The sequence below is a fragment of the Glycine max genome, chromosome 19 (genome assembly GCF_000004515.6).
Source record: "Glycine max cultivar Williams 82 chromosome 19, Glycine_max_v4.0, whole genome shotgun sequence".
In the NCBI taxonomy this organism is placed as follows: domain Eukaryota; kingdom Viridiplantae; phylum Streptophyta; class Magnoliopsida; order Fabales; family Fabaceae; genus Glycine; species Glycine max.
In genome coordinates this window covers 46,132,069-46,153,558 of record NC_038255.2, presented here as the reverse complement: position 1 = coordinate 46,153,558, position 21,490 = coordinate 46,132,069, and the positions used below count along the sequence as shown (strand labels likewise).

Below are 21,490 nucleotides of genomic sequence, written 5' to 3'. Positions count from 1 at the left end.
CAATGTTATATTTATTTATTTACTTTGTTTGTCCTTAATTATAATTATAAGATTCTTTTCCAAAATTTGTTTGTCTTACATATTTTAGATGTATTAATTATTTATTTTCCTTACTTACTCTTACTTAATTATTCTCTCTCCAAACATTAATGATAAATAAGTGAATAGAAAGATAATAAAATGATAATTTTAAAATAATAATACAAATTATTAATAGGCATAAAATGATTAATTAAATTAACTATTTTAGTTAAAGAGTGTTGAAAGAGTCTTATAATCATGTACAGATGGAATATATGTTATGAAAGAATATACATGCTATGTATCATTCAATTTCTTGCATTTTTCTAATATGGTTTTGGTTTCCATTGTTGAAGGTATGACTTTAATTCCATTGAATCCCAGATTCGAGTTTTGGGTGATTATGCTTTCATGTTAGGAGATTATGAAGTTGCCTTGTCAAATTATCGCCTAATTTCCACCGAATACAAGATTGATAAAGCCTGGAAGCGTTATGCTGGTGTGCAGGTAATTTTATTTTTTATATTTCAAATGCAGTGGGCTTTCTGATGATGCATGGTTGTTACATGGGTTCAAATTACCAAGATTAGGATTTTCTGTAGAGAAGCAGTGGAAGGATGTTGAATTGGATTCAGTTTTTCTCCCAAAATAAGGAATAAGTTCCCTTGATTTAATTCTATGATTTATCTAACTAGCTTAATCTCTAGTACCCTTTTGTGTTATGTTTTTACTTAAAATATGAAACATTGAAACACTGGAAATATTGTAGATGAGAGAGTTGGCATGGCTCTTAGTTTTCAGAATTTCAGACGCACTTGATGCCTTTATTAATGTGGCTATTGATTATTAAAGATGTTGTTGTTGGACATTGTAGTTTTATAATATTACTTATTTGCACTTATCATATAATTTGAACAAATAATTTTACATCCATAATCCTCGCAGATGCAGTCCAAGATTAGCGCTTTCTTCAAATCTACTACCTCCGATTCCTCTTCCGTCTCTGCCGACAATGACGACGACTTGTCCATCTGGGAGAAGCAGCAACACCATATCATCAACACCTACACCCGAAGGCCTCCAAACCCTAACGCCGTTATTCCTTCGGTGGTCAAAAACAAGAAGAGGAGCTACGCCCAATTCCACCTCGATTTCGGCCAATCCGATTTCCTCTTACGCGCCTGTTCCACTTGCGGAATCAATTTCACTCCCGGCGACCCAGACGACGAGAAATCCCACAACCACTTTCACAAATCCTACACCCAGGGGATACAATTCAGAGTAACTTCTCTGCTTCCACTCTCTCTTTTCGCCCTTCTTTTTTCCCAATTTATCTTATTCCTTCTCCCATTCTTCTGCAGGGTTGGACCAAAGAAAATGTTATCCCTCTTCCCACCCTCGAAGCGGGTCGAATCATTTTGGTTTCGGAGATCGACCTCACTTCTCACAGAAGAATAGTTGAGCAGGTCGTGAGTATGATGGAAATTGAGCTTGGGTGTGGATGGATCCTTCACGACCTCTTTAAGGTGTATCTGTTTGTTTCTCTTCACAGGGTTGTTGGGTGCCTCGTTGCAGAACCAATTGAAAAGGCATTCAAAGTTGTGTCTGGCTCTCCTGATAGCGTGAAGAAAAGGGAAGTGAGGACGCGTTCTACCACTTTTCGGTTTGGGAATGTTATTTTCCAAAGGGAGGTTGAAAAAAAAGTTGCTTCCTTGAGTGATTCTGAAAGGATGGAAGGTGCAATCTTCTGTGATAGCAAACCAACCATCGCTGCTTGTGGCATTAGGGCCATTTGGGTTGCTCCCTCTAACAGAAGAAAAGGAATTGCAAGCAAATTGCTTGATGCCGTGAGGTAAAGTAAATTAAATTTGGCTTAACTTGCCATTTCTGATGGGCAATTAAAGCCCAATTCATTAGGGAAATCTTCAAAGCTTGTAAACAACTGAAATCTCCTGTAGCATCTGTAGATTAAGACATTAAGATTAGCTTAACAGTGAGGAGTTTGAATGAGATTGTAGGTTTAAATTATGTTGCGTGTATTATTATGCAAAGAGAATGATGCATAGATCCAACTAGTACATAGGTAATGGAACACGGCTTTAGGTAAACATCACATCTCTGGAAGTTTTAATACTAGCTGCATTGGATGAGTGCTAATTGGTTAGTCTGTGTTTTGGTTTCACAATAGGAAGCATCAAAATAATACGTAATACTAATTATATCTCTGAAAGCTTTAATACTAGCTGCATTGAATTAGTGCTAATTGGTTAGTGTGTGTTTGGTTTCACAATAGTAAATGTTAAGAGTTGATTTTGCCTCCTGTCAAACATATAAGATTGATTTTGCCTTAATTTTGATCTGATTAGAAGAGATAAAAGTAGATTTTCATTAGGTTGAAAATTTACAAGTTTTACATAAAAAAATTTCGAGAATAAAAGCATCTAAACCCTCAAGTGTTATTTCAATTTTTCAAAATTAATTTTGTGAAATCAATTTTGGAAACTCTCACCTAAATGCAACTATTCTTCAACCAGTTGCTAGTTTAGTGATTTGTTTATGGTCTACTTTAAATTGGTGGCAGGAAGAGTTTCTGCAAGGATCTTGAGCTTGAACGTTCTCAACTAGCATTCTCTCAGCCAACCTCAGCTGGAAAGGCATTGGCAACAAGTTACACTGGCACTGGATCATTCTTGGCGTATTAAAGCCAACAAAACTATTGGTTACTACTACTATTTCGTACTGACAGATAAAGCCATGTTTAGATTAGTGATTACTTGTATTGACTGTTAATTAACAAAAACATAAGCTATTATTCTTGTAAAGTATAACCTTTTTAGCCCATATAAGTATGAATCTTTGATTTCGTTGCTTCTTATTGTTGTAAGCCTTTTGTCATCCCGAATTGATTTACCCATTAGGTTCTTGAGTATCAGAGTTGTGGCGTGTTTGGAATATCGCCAGTTTTAAGACTATTACAACTGTGGTTGAGGCATTTTAATATATGTTTGGTTTTGTTCTGCAAACTTTTGTTTTCGAAACAAGTTCTAAAATATAAATAATTTTATTTCAAATTCAACTTTAAACAAAATTTATAGAATTATTCTTGAATGATTTTGATATAATGATAATTGTAAAAGCAAAAAATGTAATATAATGAATTGAATGATTTAAAAGAAAAATTTGAAGTCTTTTAACTCAAGGGGATGCCTTTAGAAGGCTTAAAATAGTCGCTGGGTTGCTGTCACATGCTATGCAACACTATTTAAATATTTATTCGATCCTCATCTGTTACAGTAGTATGTTATGAACTTTAGAAATTAGAAATTTAAAAATATCATAATTTGTTCGCTAAATTGCTAGGATTAGAGGGAAAACCAACAGGCTCACCAACGATGGACGCAAAAAGCACCATTTAGCTTTTTCAATTGACTTATACCTGACCTTTAGTGTTTGTTTGTAGAATTGATTTTGAATTAATATAATTTTACAGATTGTTTTCAAAATAGTATCTTACAGGTTGGTTTTTCTTTACATAAATTAATCATTTAGGTTTGAAAAATAATAATTATTTACGTAATAATTTAATTAGGCTTAAACATATTTTTAGTTTTTGTAATTTATCATATTTTTTTTCGTTCTTGTAAATTTTTTTTAATTCTTGTAAATTATATTTATTTTATTTTTTGTCCTTATATTATTTTAGATAGCCTTTTTTATTGTTTAAAACGCTATCTAAGATACTTTAAGTACTAAAAATAAAACAAATATAATTTATAAGGATTAAAAAAAATAATTTTATAAAAATCAAAAGTAAAAAAAATATTTAAACCTTTACTTAATCCATGATTTTCAACTTCCTCTGTCATTTATTCACGGACTCCTAAAGCGTTTTAAAAGTTACTTAAAAAACACAAACAATATAATATTAACTTAACCATTACAATTGCTGTAAAAAAAAAATTAACTACAATTCACATGTAATTATCATGAGAGAGTTTTTATGGTACCCTAAATTTTTTTAGGAATTTTGAGACTATTGGTTTTTTAACCAATAAAACTGCTATGTCATGTGGCTTCTTAATAATAAAAGAAACTTTTTAAAAAAAATCCTTGATTAATCAAAATATTGTTTTAAAAAATTGAAATTACAACTATTTTAAATTAAAAATCTAATTAAACATAAGTTTAGAAGTTTGACCCTAATCTTCTTCACCCTATAAACCAATAGTGTTTTAGAGTGACCATTTTAAATTAAAAATCTAATTAATTCTTTTAGAGTGACTATTACGCTCAACAGAAATAAAATTGCAAATATATTAATATTGTGTGTACAAAATTAACCTTTGTTGACACTATAAAATTTCTCATATAAAATTGCAATTTCATTCCAAAAACGTAATTGTATTCAAAAAAGACGGAAACTTTCGTCTCTTTTAGATATTCTTGTTAGTATTACTATTAGCCTAGATACACTTTAACTACAAATAGAATCATTAATTCATGTCGGTCTGTGAGGGGTGAGACTCTCAAATCTCTATTCAAGTTCAAGTTTCTCTACCAATCAAGATTCAAATGAAGACGAATATGATGATACTTTTTCATGTTATTGTAATTTTTCTTCTCCTGTTAAATTTTGTTGTTGTGAATGAAAACTCTAAAGAGATTAGGATTTAGAATTTTAAACTTATGTTTAATCATATTTTTAAATTTAAAATAGTTGTAATTTTTTTTAAAATTAATTAATCAATGACTAATTTGAAACAAATAAAAGTTTCTTTAATTAATGAGAAGATAAATGACATGATAATTTTATTGGTTAAAAACCAATCGTCTACAAAATTCCAAATTTTTTGGTGGTACCATAAAAACTATCATTATCGAAAATCCAATTTTAAAGGAAAATAAAGTTGCTACAAAGGAAAGTTATTCATCATTAATTAGCAATTCACAAGGGAAGTAAATTACTATCTTCAAGTCTAAACTAGCTCATGACTATTTTCTTCATAAATCACTTGAATGGCAATAAGTAAGGATTTTAACTACCATCAATAGCGGTACAAATGAACATGGGAAGATGGTTGGGTTTGGTTTGAAAGGAAAGGATAAACTTGGAAAGATAACATGTTTATAAGAGAGAATTAATTTTTGATTGACGTAGAAACCATATCTAATGTAGATTCTTTCAAACTTAGATATAAACCACAGAATCACGTCTTCAACATAATACCAAACATCACTGTCAAAGGAAAAATTAAGTTTGACCACCATTAAACTCAAGTTGAAGGCATTTGAACGTGAAACCAAACATAATCTTAGTTACTGTGAATTGATACATCGATGGAAATGGAAAAGTATCCTTTTCCGACTCTTACAACAAACAAGGATTTCATTTTAGCTCACCATAAAAGGATATATAATAGCTGTAGCTCTAATGATGGTTCGGACTTCGGGTGTTAAAGGTACCAATCCTTTTGCCATCTGAATCAAGAAGGAATTTTTCCTCGTTTTGTTGAGGATTAGAATAGAAAGTAGAAACTAAGATAATACGTTACCCAAATTTGGAAAGACCGATGAACTCCATCATTCTTCATCCGTTTCAGTCGCAGCAAGGATTAATATGTCTGATCAACCCATTCTATATCAAAATAATTTTATGTTAAATAATCAATATATTCTTATATTAAGTGAGGGACTTAATTTTAAACAATTTTTTGAGTTTAAAGTTGATGTGATTTTTAAGATAATTTTGTAAAAGTTAAAAAATTTATTATAAATGATAGTTTATGATTTGATGACATCATACTATCATAATTTTTTCTATTTTTTTATCAAACAACTTTTACTTTAACTTTAAAGTATATGTTTAATTTTCATGTTAAAAAGTACTTTGAGTTAAAAATAATTTTATTAAAGGATCATTATCCTTACTTTTATTTCATTTTTATCTATTGGATTTATACTGTAATTTGCGTGGACAGAATTTATTTTTAACTTCAATTGATACATGCACAAAGTAGCTTTAAGGAAAAAAAATATGTGTTCCATAAAATTGGATTAAGCATAACCTTTATTTCACAATTTTACTAGAAAAGATATGAATAAATTAATTAGAATTATTACTTCTATCATATATGAAAACATTTGATTCCCTGACATTTGCTTCTTTTGTCAAAAGTTGATACATAACATTTTCTTCCCACAGTAAAAAATATTTAAAAACATACAAAAAAATGTTTATACTATTAATGTATTCTATACTTTTTATATTATTTTTTAACATTATCCTTAAATATTTTTTTATTTTATTGTCTTATTATTAATTAATACACCTTTAAAAAAATTAAATTTAACAATATTTTAATATTATTTTATCCTCAAGACTATTAATGTTTTAGTCTTGTTCTCTCTCTAATTAATTAATTAATTAATTGATACGCCTTTTAAGAAAATAATTACTGTACAACAAAATAGTAATTAACTAACTTAATGTCACGTGTCCTACACGAGTTGTTAAGTTTAATCTACAGTTTTTATATTGGTGTTTAATTTTAATATATTTTTAATTATTTTAAAATAAAATTCACTCAAGCACATACTTAGAAATATCATTTTTTAAGACTAAGATATGATTTATTTTAATCATTAAATGTTGGTTTCTGTAAAAGAAAAAAAAACATTAAATGTTAATGAGAAGAAATTTCAAAATTTAACCACCTAGGACCTATAACCACCTAACTACTCTAGCTTTTGAGAAGAGTTTTTAATAGAACAAAAATGTCATATACACCCATAACAAATCACAATATGCAACCAAAAATCAGGTACGAAATGCTTAATCATTGCGATCAATATATCTACAAGCCTCAGCAACCGCGCACCAAAATTAACCCCTTCTGGATATATTTTAGTTGTAACATTGTCAACATTAACTGATTAGCACTTAACGTCTTCATCGTCCCTTTCCACAAACGGTAATATAATGGCGACACAATCAATTTTAATTATCTAACTCACATCCTAGTTTTCCCAAATTTCAATTTCATTAGTTTATCAAAATCTAATCATGCCATTATCAACAGCTCAAGTCGAATCAAGAACCCAGTTCTCGCCTCTGCCCCAAGACGTTGAACAAGGGCACAATCAAATTCAGGTAAATGACCGTCACATAGTGCTAGAGCCATACGAAGAACGTGTAGATTGGGATGCCCTTGTGATAATGCTACGTTTGGTCATGATTGGAATGTTGCTCGTTGGGTTTTCCCTACGCCAAAGGGAATTGTACGAACCAACATTCGATCCCGTGGCACCCAAGTTCTTCCTCGACTCGTTCCACATTCCTCACCTTAAAGTCTCCGAGGGCGAGGTTTCATCCACGTGGGACGTGGCACTAACCATCTCCAACGTCATGAACTACTCCAACGTCAACATCCTAAAGCTGGAAGCGAAAGTAAGCTACGAGGAAAACGAAACGCTAGCGGTGATCACTCTCAGTATGCCCAAATACACGTTAGAAAGCGATGTTTTATTGTTGGACGAGGAGGAGACGAAGAGGGTGCATTTGAAGTTGAGTACGACGGGGTGGGAGGAGAACCAACCCATTGTGGATGACAACGTTGTTCAGGCCATTGCAAAAGATGTGCAACGTGGAGTTACTAGGTTTAGTTTACATATGATGGTTACGGGGGAGGTTGGGTTGGGTGATGGGTTGGTCGCAATTTTTGCTATGTATCCTAAATGCAGTAATTTGGAAGTTAAGTTTGTAGCCGGAGATCAGCTGGGTGAGGCGGCGTATATGATCGATCGCAAGCCTAGAGAGTGTGTAGGTCTTATTGAATGGGGACCTGTGAAAGAATCGATATAGATAGTCACTTGTTATTTAATTGGACATATTTCTTCTTCTTCTTTTTTTATTTTATTTTATGGAAATTGGACATATTTCTTTTTGCAGAGTCTTCATTATATATAGTCGTTTCTTTTAATTAGTCTTAAACCCACGAGCAAATTCTAAAATATGTAGGTCTTTACAAAGAGACTTGGAAATTTTCATAATCCTTTAATAAAACTTACCTTTCTTTATTATATTAGTTTTAGTTCAAGGATGACTTGCAAACTACCGATTCGAATTCGGAGTTTAAATTAAGTTTTGTTTGTCTATATATTTATGTTTTGCTCTTTTCTGTTCTTGGGTGTTCTTTTGATTTTATAAAGGGAAATGTTATCAAGATCGATTAAAGTTATGGTGATGTTTCTGCTTTTAAATTGCTCATTAGTAGTTTTAATGATGAAAGATCCCTTAATCAATGTTGATGGTGTAGGATATATATGATTCTCAAGGGATTGATCTCTAGCTAAGTGTTATTATAAGCTCGACTCTATTCGAGTTTATGTTATATATGCTATTTGGCTCAGATATAGGAGGGTTCACAAGCTCTCCAATCCCAAATCAAGCAGGTGAAGGAGATGACAATCACGTATTTGTGCTTAATTAACTAATAATTTTCATCTTTGTGAGATGATAACCACGTATTTGTGTCTAATTGACTAGACACTTCACTTTCCAATTCATCATTTTTATGACATTAGATGACACCAATTAATAAAGGAGAGACTAAATGACAAGGGGAACATTCTGCTAGGAATCACTTTTGGCTTACCAATCTACGAAGGAATTGGCCTCCCGAAAAGTGCTTGAAAGAAAGCTAGTGACCAAGACAGCAGCAAGAAGCTTCTGATTTTCTCAATCAATGGATAGTAATGGTGGTTGAAAGGTACACCAATATTGATCATTAAAAGTGGCACTCTTCGAGTCTGTTTCAAGAGACCAATTTGACACCATCAAATTTTCAGAAATTAAATTGATTATTAATTTACAATTTTAAGAATCAATTTTCATTTTTTAATTTGAAAATTCATATATTTTACAATTTCATAACCTAAATTGATGATTCACTTTCTGTGAGTTGATTTTCAATTAACACAATAAATCATATATTTTATGTGAATTTTTATGTACACATTCTACAAACTATTAACAATATATCTTATTGAAATATATATGTCAATGATTTTGTCAATATTTATAACAGAATAATTAAATAAATACATATAGTATCTTAAAATTATATAAAAAATCTCAATATCTTCATAAATTAATAAATAGACAAATTAGTAAAAAAAATAGTTACAAGAGAATTATATATTGTATTAACAGAAATAAAAAAATTATTATATGTCAAATTTTTATGATATATATGTAAATATATAATTTATTAAAGTAGCATTCTTTATTTAAGTTCTCTCTCTTATTTAAACTGTGTACATAATTTGTGAAAGATAATTCCTTAGCATACTGACACCTAATCAATGTAGTGAACCTAATACTTCTATATATTTAATGCAAATATATATTTGTTTCTCATGCTTTTTTAACAAAAAAAAAAGACTAATTTTATTAAATTCTCTACATTTAGTATAATGAAATGAGCTATATTATTTATATAACACTTTTTATATAACTTTTTATCTTTATTTCTTTTCTCTCTTTTAATAGTACTGCACCATCTTGTCTTATACTTCATACTCTTAATATCTTTTCATAATAAAAAAAAATACAAAATAAGGTATAATTGTAATTTCTTTAATGAGATTTAGCAGCCAAACCAGTCTGTAACATTCCTTAAGACTATTTTCCTGTTTTTTTTAAATTTTTTTTGTATCTATATTTGACAAGGAGAAAATCGAACACATTGGTAGTGGGAAGTTCATCATCATTGTCATTTCGATCAATGCAAAAACCGCCAACGAATTAGTGTTTGTTTGCGCGTTTTTAACAACCTTAATTTACACATATATAATCCTCTCACGCCCTTCTCTTCTCTACCCACCCATATTCCATTCTCTCCCTCCTCCTCCTCCTTCTTCTTCATGACATGGCCTCATCAACAAGGTTTTCCCCTCTGCCCCAATCCGAACCTGATCGTGACAACCATGAAGACCAATTACCCCTCTCAATTTCCGTGGAATCCACAAACACTAGGTCTGGCATTTCGTCCGAACATTATTACGCCGAAGAAATATTCAGCATCAGCGCACGCACATGCGAAATGATTCAAGACCTCCTTGGCCTCACGTTGTTGATGATGCTAATATTATTACCTCTATACAAGCGTTTGGGGACGCCAAAGGAAAACCCTATTCCCCCACTTTTCGTTCTTAATTCAATGTATCTTTCCAACTTCACCACCACGGGGAGTACTGGAGGAATTTCTGCCACGTGGGATGCCAAGTTTACGGTCACAAACACCAACGTGTCGTGCATCTATTTCCGAAGCATTGATTTCACTATATTCTATAAGCATAACCCAGAAGATGCTCTTTCTGTGGCGTCTTCGTACCCCTTTTACTTGGACAAGGGGGAGTATGTGAAATTGCATTTGAAGTTCACAAAGGGAGGAGAAGGGTGGGAGGATAATCAACCCTCTGTGGAGAATCGGTTGGTGGAGGAGATGGGTAAAGATAAAGCGAAAAATGGGGCTCTGAGTTTTGGAATGCAAATGAAAGTGCAAGCTATTTACTATGGGGAAACGTGGGTCTCGGATGTGGTGATGAATCCTCATTGTGAAGACTTGAGGGTTCAGTTTCTGCCTCATGAGGATTCTGGAAGGATGGCTAACCCTAATAGGAACTTCTCGGTTCCTTTACATTGGAAGCCATTCTCTTTCTTTTGAATTAATTAAATTCCATACCTTGTTATGATTTCTGCTGATGGTATACTAGCTAGGTATATATACATATAGGTTGTCTCAGATATTTAAGAGTTTTTTATAAGTTGAGTACTTAAATTGTCAATGTAATATTTGAGACAAAAAAAATGCATGGTTGATTATGATGTCAGTTATTCCTTCAGATAGAATGATCGTGTTCAGGGAGTTTAATTAGCTCTTTGATAAATGTGAAATCATGCAAGTACCGATGAAACCCTGTATCAACTGATTGATCTTTCGGGTAGCTTTTACTTATTGCATAACGTGTGATAATAATATATGGAGTATAAAAAAAAAGTATTTTTCACACCCTTAAAAACTGTGTATACGCCTTGAGAACACCGATTATGATGGAAAAAAAAAGGATGAAAGAAAGAAAAAGTAATAAATATAATATATGGTGTGAAAAAGAATAAGAGATAAAGAAAGTTGTAATCAAGGTGGGGTGCAAAATTTGGAATAAAAAAATTAAGCTATGATATTATAATTACTTTAAGGGAAAGGAAGTGCATGGGATCAAAAATATATATTAAATATCAATTGTACTCTGATGATGGATTAAATTTTGTTAGTTTAATATTTTTTAATTAAAAAAGATCGATCTATTGATATAAATAATATCAGTTTATATTAATAATAATATGATATATATTATACTTATCGATAATTTTGTCAGGATAAAAATTTATATTAGGATAAAAAAATGTTATATATATATATATTAGTAAATCATATATAGTATAATTTAGCTGGTTATTTCTGAACGTTGGGTTACTATTATTTTTTCTTATCTCAAAGGCTGAAATCCTCACTTAAAACGAAATTTATAAATGAATTTTAATTTTTAATATTTTAAACTTATGAGTGTCATGTTATATATTTTTTTGTTTGATATATTATATTAAAAATTAAAATAATACTATTTAATTATTATTATTTTAACCACCATTAGACCGTTAGAATTTAGATTTTGAGTCATTTCTTCACTGACACACTAAGTTCAAAGGAATTTACGCGTATTATCTTTGGATGTCTGTTTGAAGAGCTTAAATTGATGTTAAAGCAAATTCAATAATGTGAGAGAAGCTTTACACTATTCAACTGAATTGGAAAGTGTGTTGCAAATAAATCAAACACATTGTATTTCACTGGAAGGAGAGAAAAGGAAAGATTTCTTTAATTTGGTTTAACTCAATATATAAAAGGTGAGAGCAGAATATTTCCTTGTCTAGTTTGCATAGTGATAGAGAGAGAAAAATATGAATTATATTCTATTGTACCTTTATAAATATTAATATAGTAGAATTGAAGTAAAATAAGATCTTAAAATAATTTAGTTAACATGCTAAAAAAATTGAGTTACTTTCTCCTTTAAAATCTCTCTAATATCTCACAGGAAATAAAAATAATAAAAAATTAATTATAATAATAACATTTTTCTTCAATTTTAAATTTTAATTTAAAACCCATCAAACAAAACAAAATTAAAATGCTACTCTTTTTGCTATCTTTGATTCCCAATTCTGACCAAAAGCACCTATTTATTTTAAAAATAGCAAGGTTAAATATATTTCAAATCTATTATTTATAATATAATATTTGATTTTAGTCTTCAAAAAATATTATCTCATTTTGATCTCTCATTTGAAAACGTGTTAACTGCAGCCCTTATTCTTCATTGAAAATCATATTCGTTTGGTACTCATTTATGCAAATAGGGAGCAAAAATAAGATATTTTCATAAATAAGAAATCAAAAGAGACAAATAAAGCAAATGTTGCTTAGTTGAGATAATTAAAATAACATCTAACCCAAATTAATATGATTTTAGAAGGACTTATATCTCCTTTACCAAGGTAAGGGGTCAATGATGCTAACAAATAGAGCCAATAATTTGAGCTCATGTTGGATGAGCTTTACCTAAATAACCCATAATTAAAATTATGCCAGCTGACTCCTCAAATGACAAGCAAAAAAAAAAAAAAAAAAATCCATTAAGCTTCTTCAGCCAGGGCTAATTAGCCGAACAAGTTGAGATGGACTTCTCAAATAGCGTAGGCCAAGAAAAAAAAGGCTTGATTGGTCCAACTCGATTAGCTCACAGGTATCTGTGCACCTTTTATTTTACATTATCTATGCTAATGGTTTCCACTAATTCACATTTAATTCTGGCATTTTTAAACATACAATTTATCCCTCAATACAATATGTGAAGCGTTATACATTATACAATGTCCAATGAAAACAATAAACTTGTTACTTGCAAATTTTCCACATTACTTAACTAAAATATAAAAATATAAATCTGTATATATTTCTCATCAGAGTTTTACATATTACATTTGTTTATTTTATTATTTTGTTATTTTTAGTTAGACCATTTGGTTAGTGTGCTGGCCTAGCATAAAACTAGACTTTTTTTTGTTCGTGTGAAATAGCATAAAACTCTATTGAACCATCATATTCACATGTATAAGAGAATACATAGGTTAAAGAGGTTAAGTTCAAATCATCATTAGTCATCCTCTAATCATGCTTTTCTTCGATAAACAACCTCCGAGAAAAATGAAATTTACAAAATTAGACTGTAGCTAATGAATCCTTGTCAATTACACCTAAATTACATTCAACATAACTATATAATTACCCATGTATACATAATCAATAAGAAACAAACAACTCACACGATCTTCACGCTTTTTTTTTTGTCAATCTATATTTGTCTTTCTTTCCTTTCGTTTGAAAAAAAGAACAGCACCACATCATTGCCCCTTTCCCTCTCTTTCTCTGTCTCTCCCAACATAACCATTGGGAGAGAGAATCAGAGAAACCATCATGGATCCATCCCATGATGAAAGAGGACCCCCAAATGAATCATTAACCCACCAGTCCTCTTCCCGTAGGCATGGGGATGCACCACCACCGACGGTGGCACCACCGCAAATGATGTATTATTACCCGCAAGGGTATGCCCCACAACCCATGCCTCACCAAGGTTACCCACCAGGTTATGCCCCATACCCTAATGAGTACCATCAACAACCATACCATTACCCCGCAGGTCCCTACTTTAGCACTCCACCGACCTATCACAATGGTGGCGGAAGCAAAGCCTTCATTCGTGGCTTCATAATGTGTTCATGTTTAATATTCACATGCCTCTTTGTTGCCACCCTTATTATGGCGCTAGTGTTGCACCCCCAATTACCCGTTTATACGATTAATTCCTTGTCTGTGGCAAATTTCAACACCACTCAATTGTTAACCGCAAATTGGAACACTAGCATCATGATCCATAACATCAACAATAGGCTAATTGGTTTATTTTCTGATTTTAAGGTGGATTTGTTGCACAAAAATTACATAGTAGCAGTGAGTTATGTGCCTAATTTCGAGTTGAACAAGAACGAGGTTAAGCGAATTGATGCGACACCATTGTCAAATGGATTCTCATTCCCAAAGTCGAACTTGGATGACATGGCAAAGGAGCAAGCCGGTGGGTCCGTCACATTTGCTTTGAGGATGACTTCCATGGTCACGTTCATGTCTAGCACAATGTCCACAAGAAACACGTTGATACTAGCACTTTGCAGTGGCTTGAAGGTTGTGTTTCAAAACAACACTGGCAACGGAGTGTTGGACAATGCGGGAAAGCCCATCAGTTGCCAACTTTATATGTGAAAATTGGAATGACCTGGTGTAATACAATTTTTTTTTCCATTTTAATGCATGTGGGTAAGATTTTATATATATATATTTGTGAGATAATCTTTAGGAAAACAAATGTCATGTTTTTTTTAAGGGTAATAGGAACAAAATTAACTTTCCTTTATCCCTATATTATTTTCCTACTACTTTGTTAGAATGACTTTTTGTGTAACTGGTCTCATAAACAAAAAATTCAATTGAAAAACCCTAGAATTTATCAATAATTTGTAATTTATGCATTTTGAATGATAATTATATGAGAAGTTATCATTGTATTTTGGTCAAAATTTGTTAGCTTCTAAAGCTCATAAGAATATGAAAAACGTGTGTTTGGATTTAAAACAAAACAAGGAGACATTACATCTATGTGAGACAGATAAGAGTATCATAATTCTTGAACCTCTTACGCTGATTAACACCCTTGTAGGCATATGAGAGACTTCCAAATCTTGGATGAAACAAACCGTGTGGCATTTCCAAGTTAATTAATCTGGCAAGTTTTTCCCTTATAGGCACAACCTATTGCTTGATAGCATCTCCATCAAGCATTGACAAGCAATGCTCCTGGTCCTTCATGCCATAATGAAAGTTATGCTTGATGCACATATACTTGCACTTTATATCAACCATAATGTCATTAAATCTAATATCATCACTTGATTTTAGTGTATTAAACGTCAGCCACTTGGACTTTGTATTTTCGTTATTAAAAACCTTATTGTGTGTGTTTGGGTTGCAAATATAAATGCTAACTTTCAAAGTCTTCAACTTATAAATGTGGGATGCCACAAAGTCACAATCATGTTTGCACCTTATGGTGTATTTATCCACCCTCGTAGTGTATTGTGGTGTCAGAAACAATTTCCCCCTATGGTGAATTTCTATAGGGAATGACACGTAGGTTAATTGAACAATGTAAAAAAATATATATTAAACAATACCACAAGCCACACAAGCTTAGTTGGAAAATAATTTTTAATTGTGGGCACAAAACGTCTATGTGCTACTTACATCATCACTTTAAAAGAAAACGACAACCATGGGCAAGAAAACAGAGCAAGAAGGGAAAAACAAAAGCGACAAGCATGTGGTTCAACCATGTCCACTTTGAAAGAAATAAAGAAAAGAAAGAAGGTTATATATGTCTTCTCAATAATTCTGCCACAACGGGACCACCAAAGGTAAACGTTATGCAACCTATGTTACAAAAATGTGTAACCCTTATGGTGCATGTTTGCTAACGATATTAAAACACATATATAATGAGAAATTTCCATGTCCAAAAATAAGAAATGACGCGGAAGCTACTCTTTGTAGCTTCTGTTGGATCTACCTCTATTTGTAACAAACGTGTCACTAAACACACTAATCATGTCTATGTCTATGTGTAATCACGTTTGCTCCTTCACCCTTGAAGGATATTCAGATTCCAAATAAATCCTGACTTTTATACACTTGCTTTAAATGTGTGTCTCGATGTTGCCCTTGCCCCTTTCAAATTCACTTTCCATGTTATGGATATATCAAATTTGACACGGATGATTAATGGACAACTCATCGCAAGAAAAAAAATGAGAGAAAAATATTTAGAGGATGAAAGGTTTAATAAATTTTTTAGGAGAACTAAAAAAATAATTAACATATTATAATGATTAACAAGATATTTAAGTGTAAATAATAATAGTAATAATATTATTATTATTTCACAAGATATTCTCTGTCAATTCTTGATAACTTTTTGTTCTTTTATGGTATTCAAATCAAACCCATCTATCAAAATCACTAAATTATAAGAAGTAAAAACAATTATAACAGTATGTTAATATTCAAAAGTCAAAATTTTCATCCGTAGAAATTCATTTAAGAATATAATAACAATAATATTCAAATTCACAGTGCTATAAATTTTTCGTGCTACGCATAAGTCAACAATAATATACTTAACTTCATGGTAACGCTTAGCCACGACCACCACGAAACAACCACGAGCAACGCGCTTCCGTAGAATCCACCCACCGACAGCACGTCTTATCCCTCCGCCACCCACTGCTTATTCCATCTTTTACATGTCACCGCCATCGTTACCGTCATTTTATATGAAATTGATCCTTTTGTCGCTTCCTCAGTTGTATCCGAGTCGACTAAGGCTCCCTCACATTACTCAACGCTATTGACCCCTTCCTCACCGCCACGGGGAACTTCACCCTCGTTGTCACAAACCCTAACTGCATGCTCCACATCACCTACAACATCGTTTCCGCCAGCGTAATATACGGCCAGGATGTAGTTCTCACCCACACTCTCCTAACACCTTTTATGCAAAAAACGCATGCCAAGATCGTGCTTCAAATTCAATTCACAGCGGTCGACGGGTTTGTGGATAATGGCATGGCCACAGGCTTTGATTCAGACCGGGCTGGCGGATGGGCTCGATTTGGGCTTTTATTAGATTCAAGAATGATATATTTCATGAGTGACTATATCTTGAAGGCTAACTTTTACACCCCAAAACAGAACTGGTGCTTTGATGCATAGTTTCCTCTGTGTGTAGGATCCCGGGGAGCATGCTTGTTTATTAGTGTGATAGAAGTAACTTAGATATGATACGTGAATTAATGTAGTAGTTAAATACCGTTTTGATGTATTAGATCATATGTACATTTCTGATGGGTGCTTTTTCTGGCTTGCTTTTTAGTGAATGTTAATCATGGGTTCTTAAACATTTGGAGTTTGTAATAGTAAGAGTTTTTTTTTCGGTTAAATTTAAAAAAAAAAAACTTGGTGTTATAGGTTCCTTGTTGTTTCAATGAAGAAAGATTAAAGGCAAGTGATTGAACAAGCGTAAAGTAAGAAACTAATTAAGATCGAACAAGTATATCAAGTAAGATTATTTGTTCCTTGTACAAGTAATCTTATCAGAGAACAAGATAGTGAGTCTAACACAAACAATATTGTATCCAATGGGGAATGATAAAGGACAAATGATTAAAGGAGGGTGAAGGAAAAACCCAACTAGGAACATGCATGTTTATACGAAAAACTAGGAACAATAGTGTCTTTATGTGTAAGAATATTGATCATTGTTACCAACAAGAGTGATGTGTGTGTTGGGGAGATTCGAGGGGTACACCTGTGGACCACAAGCCACCACATAAGGAGACCTGACACTACACTCTAATCCAAAACCTTAAGGCTCAGGTTTATGGGTCTTCTCCTCACTTATATGGTGCTCAACCTTTCCACTTCTACCCGATGTGAGACTTCACCTCACACTTGTACTCAACAGTGTGTAGCCCATAGGTGTCCGCAATGAGGTCAGGGAGACGAAACCAATGACACTCGTGACTATGAAAGAAAATTTTGAAAAGTGGTCAAACAATGTGATGTCCAAATATAATTAAGAGTTTGATGCTACGGGATGTTCATGCATCAGTGCTTATTAATTAAATGTGACATGATGGGTCGGACAAAAATATAGGACTTGAGCTTAAATTTTCTAACCCAAATTAAATGTAGATTTTATAGTAGGATCCAATCTTGTCCCAATGCGAACTAAGCTCATAAAACTAGACTTTTAGTGAGCCTGTGCTTCATTTTTTAGCCCCAAATTAGATCTAGACATTCTTGGTCCAATCCAGTATAGCCGGCGGCGACTCGCATTTGTCTAGCCCGCATTGAATAGGGTATCCTATTTTACCACATATATTATTAATGTGCAAACAAAAAAACCACATGAAGAAGAAAATGAATAAAACTGACCAAAAAATGGGATACGCAAGTATTATTAAGAGGTTTGTCCTTACTAACGTGCAACAAACACGCGGAGAAGAAAATGAAGAAAAATGACCAAAAAATGGGATTCCAATTCAAGTATTAAGAGATCAGTGTCTAGTAATGTGCAAAAGACACACGAAGAAGAAATGGGTGGCGTCACACAATTTGAAGAAACTTATCTATGTTTAGAACAAAATTACTGAAGATAGAATAACAATTTTTTTATATATAGACTTTGATTCTACCAAGTGATCTCCAATTCAGAAGGAAGAAAAAGGAAACTAAACGAAGAAATGAAATGGATCATGACTCATCCTATCTAATTATGTTTTATTCTTATTTTTATAAACTCAACAATAAAATAACTATTAAGGAATGCTAATAATACTTTATTTATAATTCTTTTTACTATTGACTAAAATTTATTAAAAATTATAAATTTTTATTGAACTTTACTTGTCATTTAACGAGTCTTTCTCTTTATTTAGATGAGAGACTCATTAATGTGTGTATTTTTTTAATATTTTTTTTGAACAATAAAGAATATTAGAAAGAAAATGTTGCTACCAATCCTTGTAACATTTTCCACCTCATCATCCTTCATTTTACCTTCTACCACAAATTCAAACACAACCCACGGTTAATTTTGCCATATAAAAATAGGATACAATCTTATTATGTCATTACTTAATAAAAAGTTTTTTAAAAATGACATTCAAAGTTAGAAAATAATTAAAAATAAGAAGAAAAAATAAATGGTTTAGCTTCAGCAGTATATTGTTGATATAAGGAAGTACACCTTGCCAACTAATTTAACAATCACTTTAAATATAATTTTTAAAGTAACTATTGCAAAAGTTCGATAATTTTTAAGAGTCTAGTTTTCATAAAGTATCAATGTAAAGATATTCATATTGTCAAATAAATTAGAAACCATTTTTTATATAAATTTTAAAATAATTATTATAAAATTCAATAATCTTATCATATATAACAATATAGTATAAAAAATCTTTGCACGATCATGAAATGTATTTTAATTAAATTTATTATTTAATTATATAATAATTTATAATAAAATTTCGTTTTTGTAAAGTCATACTCCCTAATAACAATTATTACATAGCAAAAAATACATTCCTGTTGTGAATTGATCATGATGGAAATGTGTTTCAGTTAAAAAAATTGGAGCGTGAACTTAACAAAAAGGAGGACAGAATCTTAAAGCCCGAGATTACTCCCTCCCCGGCCCAAACAGCATAAACGTGGACTACGTAACTCAGCCCGCTTCTCTAGCATACGCGATGTTCCAAAGAACAACTAAGAAGACCTCCACGTTGTGATGCTTTGCCACTTTTCTTAGAGTGAAATTTTGCCCATTACATTAAATCTTGCATCACTTTTTAGGCATATCATGAATTGCTGCCATTACATGCAAAATGTCCCTATAAAAAGAAGAAAACTATCTGTCTATAACGAGTCATATAAAATAAGTAAAGTTGTCCCTATAAAAATTGTTTACATCAAAATAAGTTAAATTGGAGCATATGTCAATCTCTTATTAAGGATAGTGTAATTTTCGAAATAAGAAGGAACAGTAGTGTAATTAATAGTACGCCTATCATGATTCTTATTTTTCAATTGCGCTTCATATTAATATAGTGAGAGGTGAGAGGAGAGAGAATCATGTAAAGAAACAACATAACAAAATTATTTTCTCTAAAATAATAGTTTTCTTTAGGGTGAATATATTTTATAAAAAATTGGATTAAAGTAGGCAATTATCTTGTTTCAAGCTGAAGTCGTCAATGTTTTGTCTGCCTTTAGTAGGTAAAGATGCTCTTACGGGATTGCTTACTCAGCAATGTTTGTCTAAATAAAAATAATTGGTCCTTAGAATATATTTTTTTTCAATGAGATTCTTGAACATCTCTATTCTACTTGAGACATAGAGATAAAAGTCAGAAAAGAAGAAAAATAAATATAAGAAATAATAAAAATGTGATAAGAAGAGAAAAAAAGTAATGATTAGTGTTAATAGGGTATTTAGAGCAATAAGTGTTTACTAATACTACTTGTTTCTTTCTACCTTCAGCCATTCTAGAATTTTGACATCTAAGCCTCCAACGTCTACCCTTGCCCCAAACACTTTTCTCTTTGTTTGCCTCTTTTGAGTGTCTTTTTTCACATGCTATGCATCGGTGCGGACGAAACTAACAAGTTTAAAGAAAGCCGAATATGTCCTAAAATCATAAGATATCCTCAATTTAGAAGGAAAACCTTCTCTTGTGTATATGGCCCTTGTCCGTTTGCATTTTAATTATGTTGCTCGCTTAATTAAAGCTTTCACGTTGTAGCAACCTACAATAGTAAAATCTGTGTGTATATATTTTTTTTTTTTTTTTAAAAAAATACAAGCAACTTTAAACAACACATCACGGAATAACTCATTTTGTTACTTCCAATGAGTCTCACCAAAAAACTTTTATCATTATATTTTATTAATAACTTTTTTTATTAATTTTTAATTATATTATTTATAAAATAATTAAACTTTTAAAATTAAGAAATTTTTTAGCACATTATTATGTTAAATATTTTTGGAAGATGTTAAAAAAATTAAAAATCAAATATAAATATAAGCATAATTACATTATATTTTAGCATATTATTGGAGAAGTAGTAATTGAATAATCTCTCTTGTCCTTCTTTACATTATATTGTTAGCTACTAGTACCCATTGAAGACCTGTTATCTAAGGGTTAATTGATAAGATTGATACATAGAAAATTAATATGGATGAAATCGGATGTAGGATATTGATTTTTTTTTTTTTGCCATGTTTGGATTTGGATTATTTTACATGTTTAGATTTGTGGGAACTTAAAAATTTGACATGAAATTAAACCATGAATTCAAATAGAATTTTGATTTATCAAATGAAAACAAATCAAAATAGAAGTGGTGAATTTTTGAGAATGAAACGAGACAAATTTTACGGATTTTGGTTATGTAAAAAATTATTACATTCCACTCTATTTATGTTACAAAATCTCTAACGGCTGAAAATTTCTTGAACGACTAAAATTAATTGCCTTTTGCACGTCTACTCATTATAATAATAATTTTAAAAAAATATTTTTTTTTATTGATGAGCAACTTTGCTTTAGAAGATAACAGTTGTCTCATAAAACAACATTTTCGGCACGACTGTAATGGGAGTT

At 31.5% G+C, this 21,490-nt stretch overlaps 2 protein-coding genes across 3 annotated transcripts; both read left to right on the top strand.

Annotated features, from left to right (window-relative positions):
- Nucleotides 1-187: 187 nt before the first annotated feature.
- LOC100809303 (protein CHROMOSOME TRANSMISSION FIDELITY 7) lies at nucleotides 188-2,889 on the top strand. 2 transcript variants are annotated; one of them, XM_003554415.4, is made up of 4 exons: nucleotides 188-528; nucleotides 967-1,302; nucleotides 1,383-1,873; nucleotides 2,603-2,889. In XM_003554415.4, exons 1-4 carry the CDS (start codon nucleotides 433-435, stop codon nucleotides 2,721-2,723), a joined length of 1,044 nt encoding a protein of 347 aa, XP_003554463.1. In that variant the 5' UTR covers nucleotides 188-432; the 3' UTR covers nucleotides 2,724-2,889. The 2 variants fall into 2 exon arrangements, with proteins under 2 accessions (XP_003554463.1, XP_006604652.2); XM_006604589.4 differs by lacking the exon at nucleotides 188-528 and adding an exon at nucleotides 603-875.
- Nucleotides 2,890-13,287: 10,398 nt separating this feature from the next.
- On the top strand, nucleotides 13,288-14,534 carry LOC100808758 (uncharacterized). Its single transcript, XM_003554414.5, has one exon. The coding sequence runs from the start codon at nucleotides 13,620-13,622 to the stop codon at nucleotides 14,463-14,465; it is 846 nt and encodes a 281-aa protein (XP_003554462.1). The 5' UTR covers nucleotides 13,288-13,619; the 3' UTR covers nucleotides 14,466-14,534.
- Nucleotides 14,535-21,490: the final 6,956 nt, after the last annotated feature.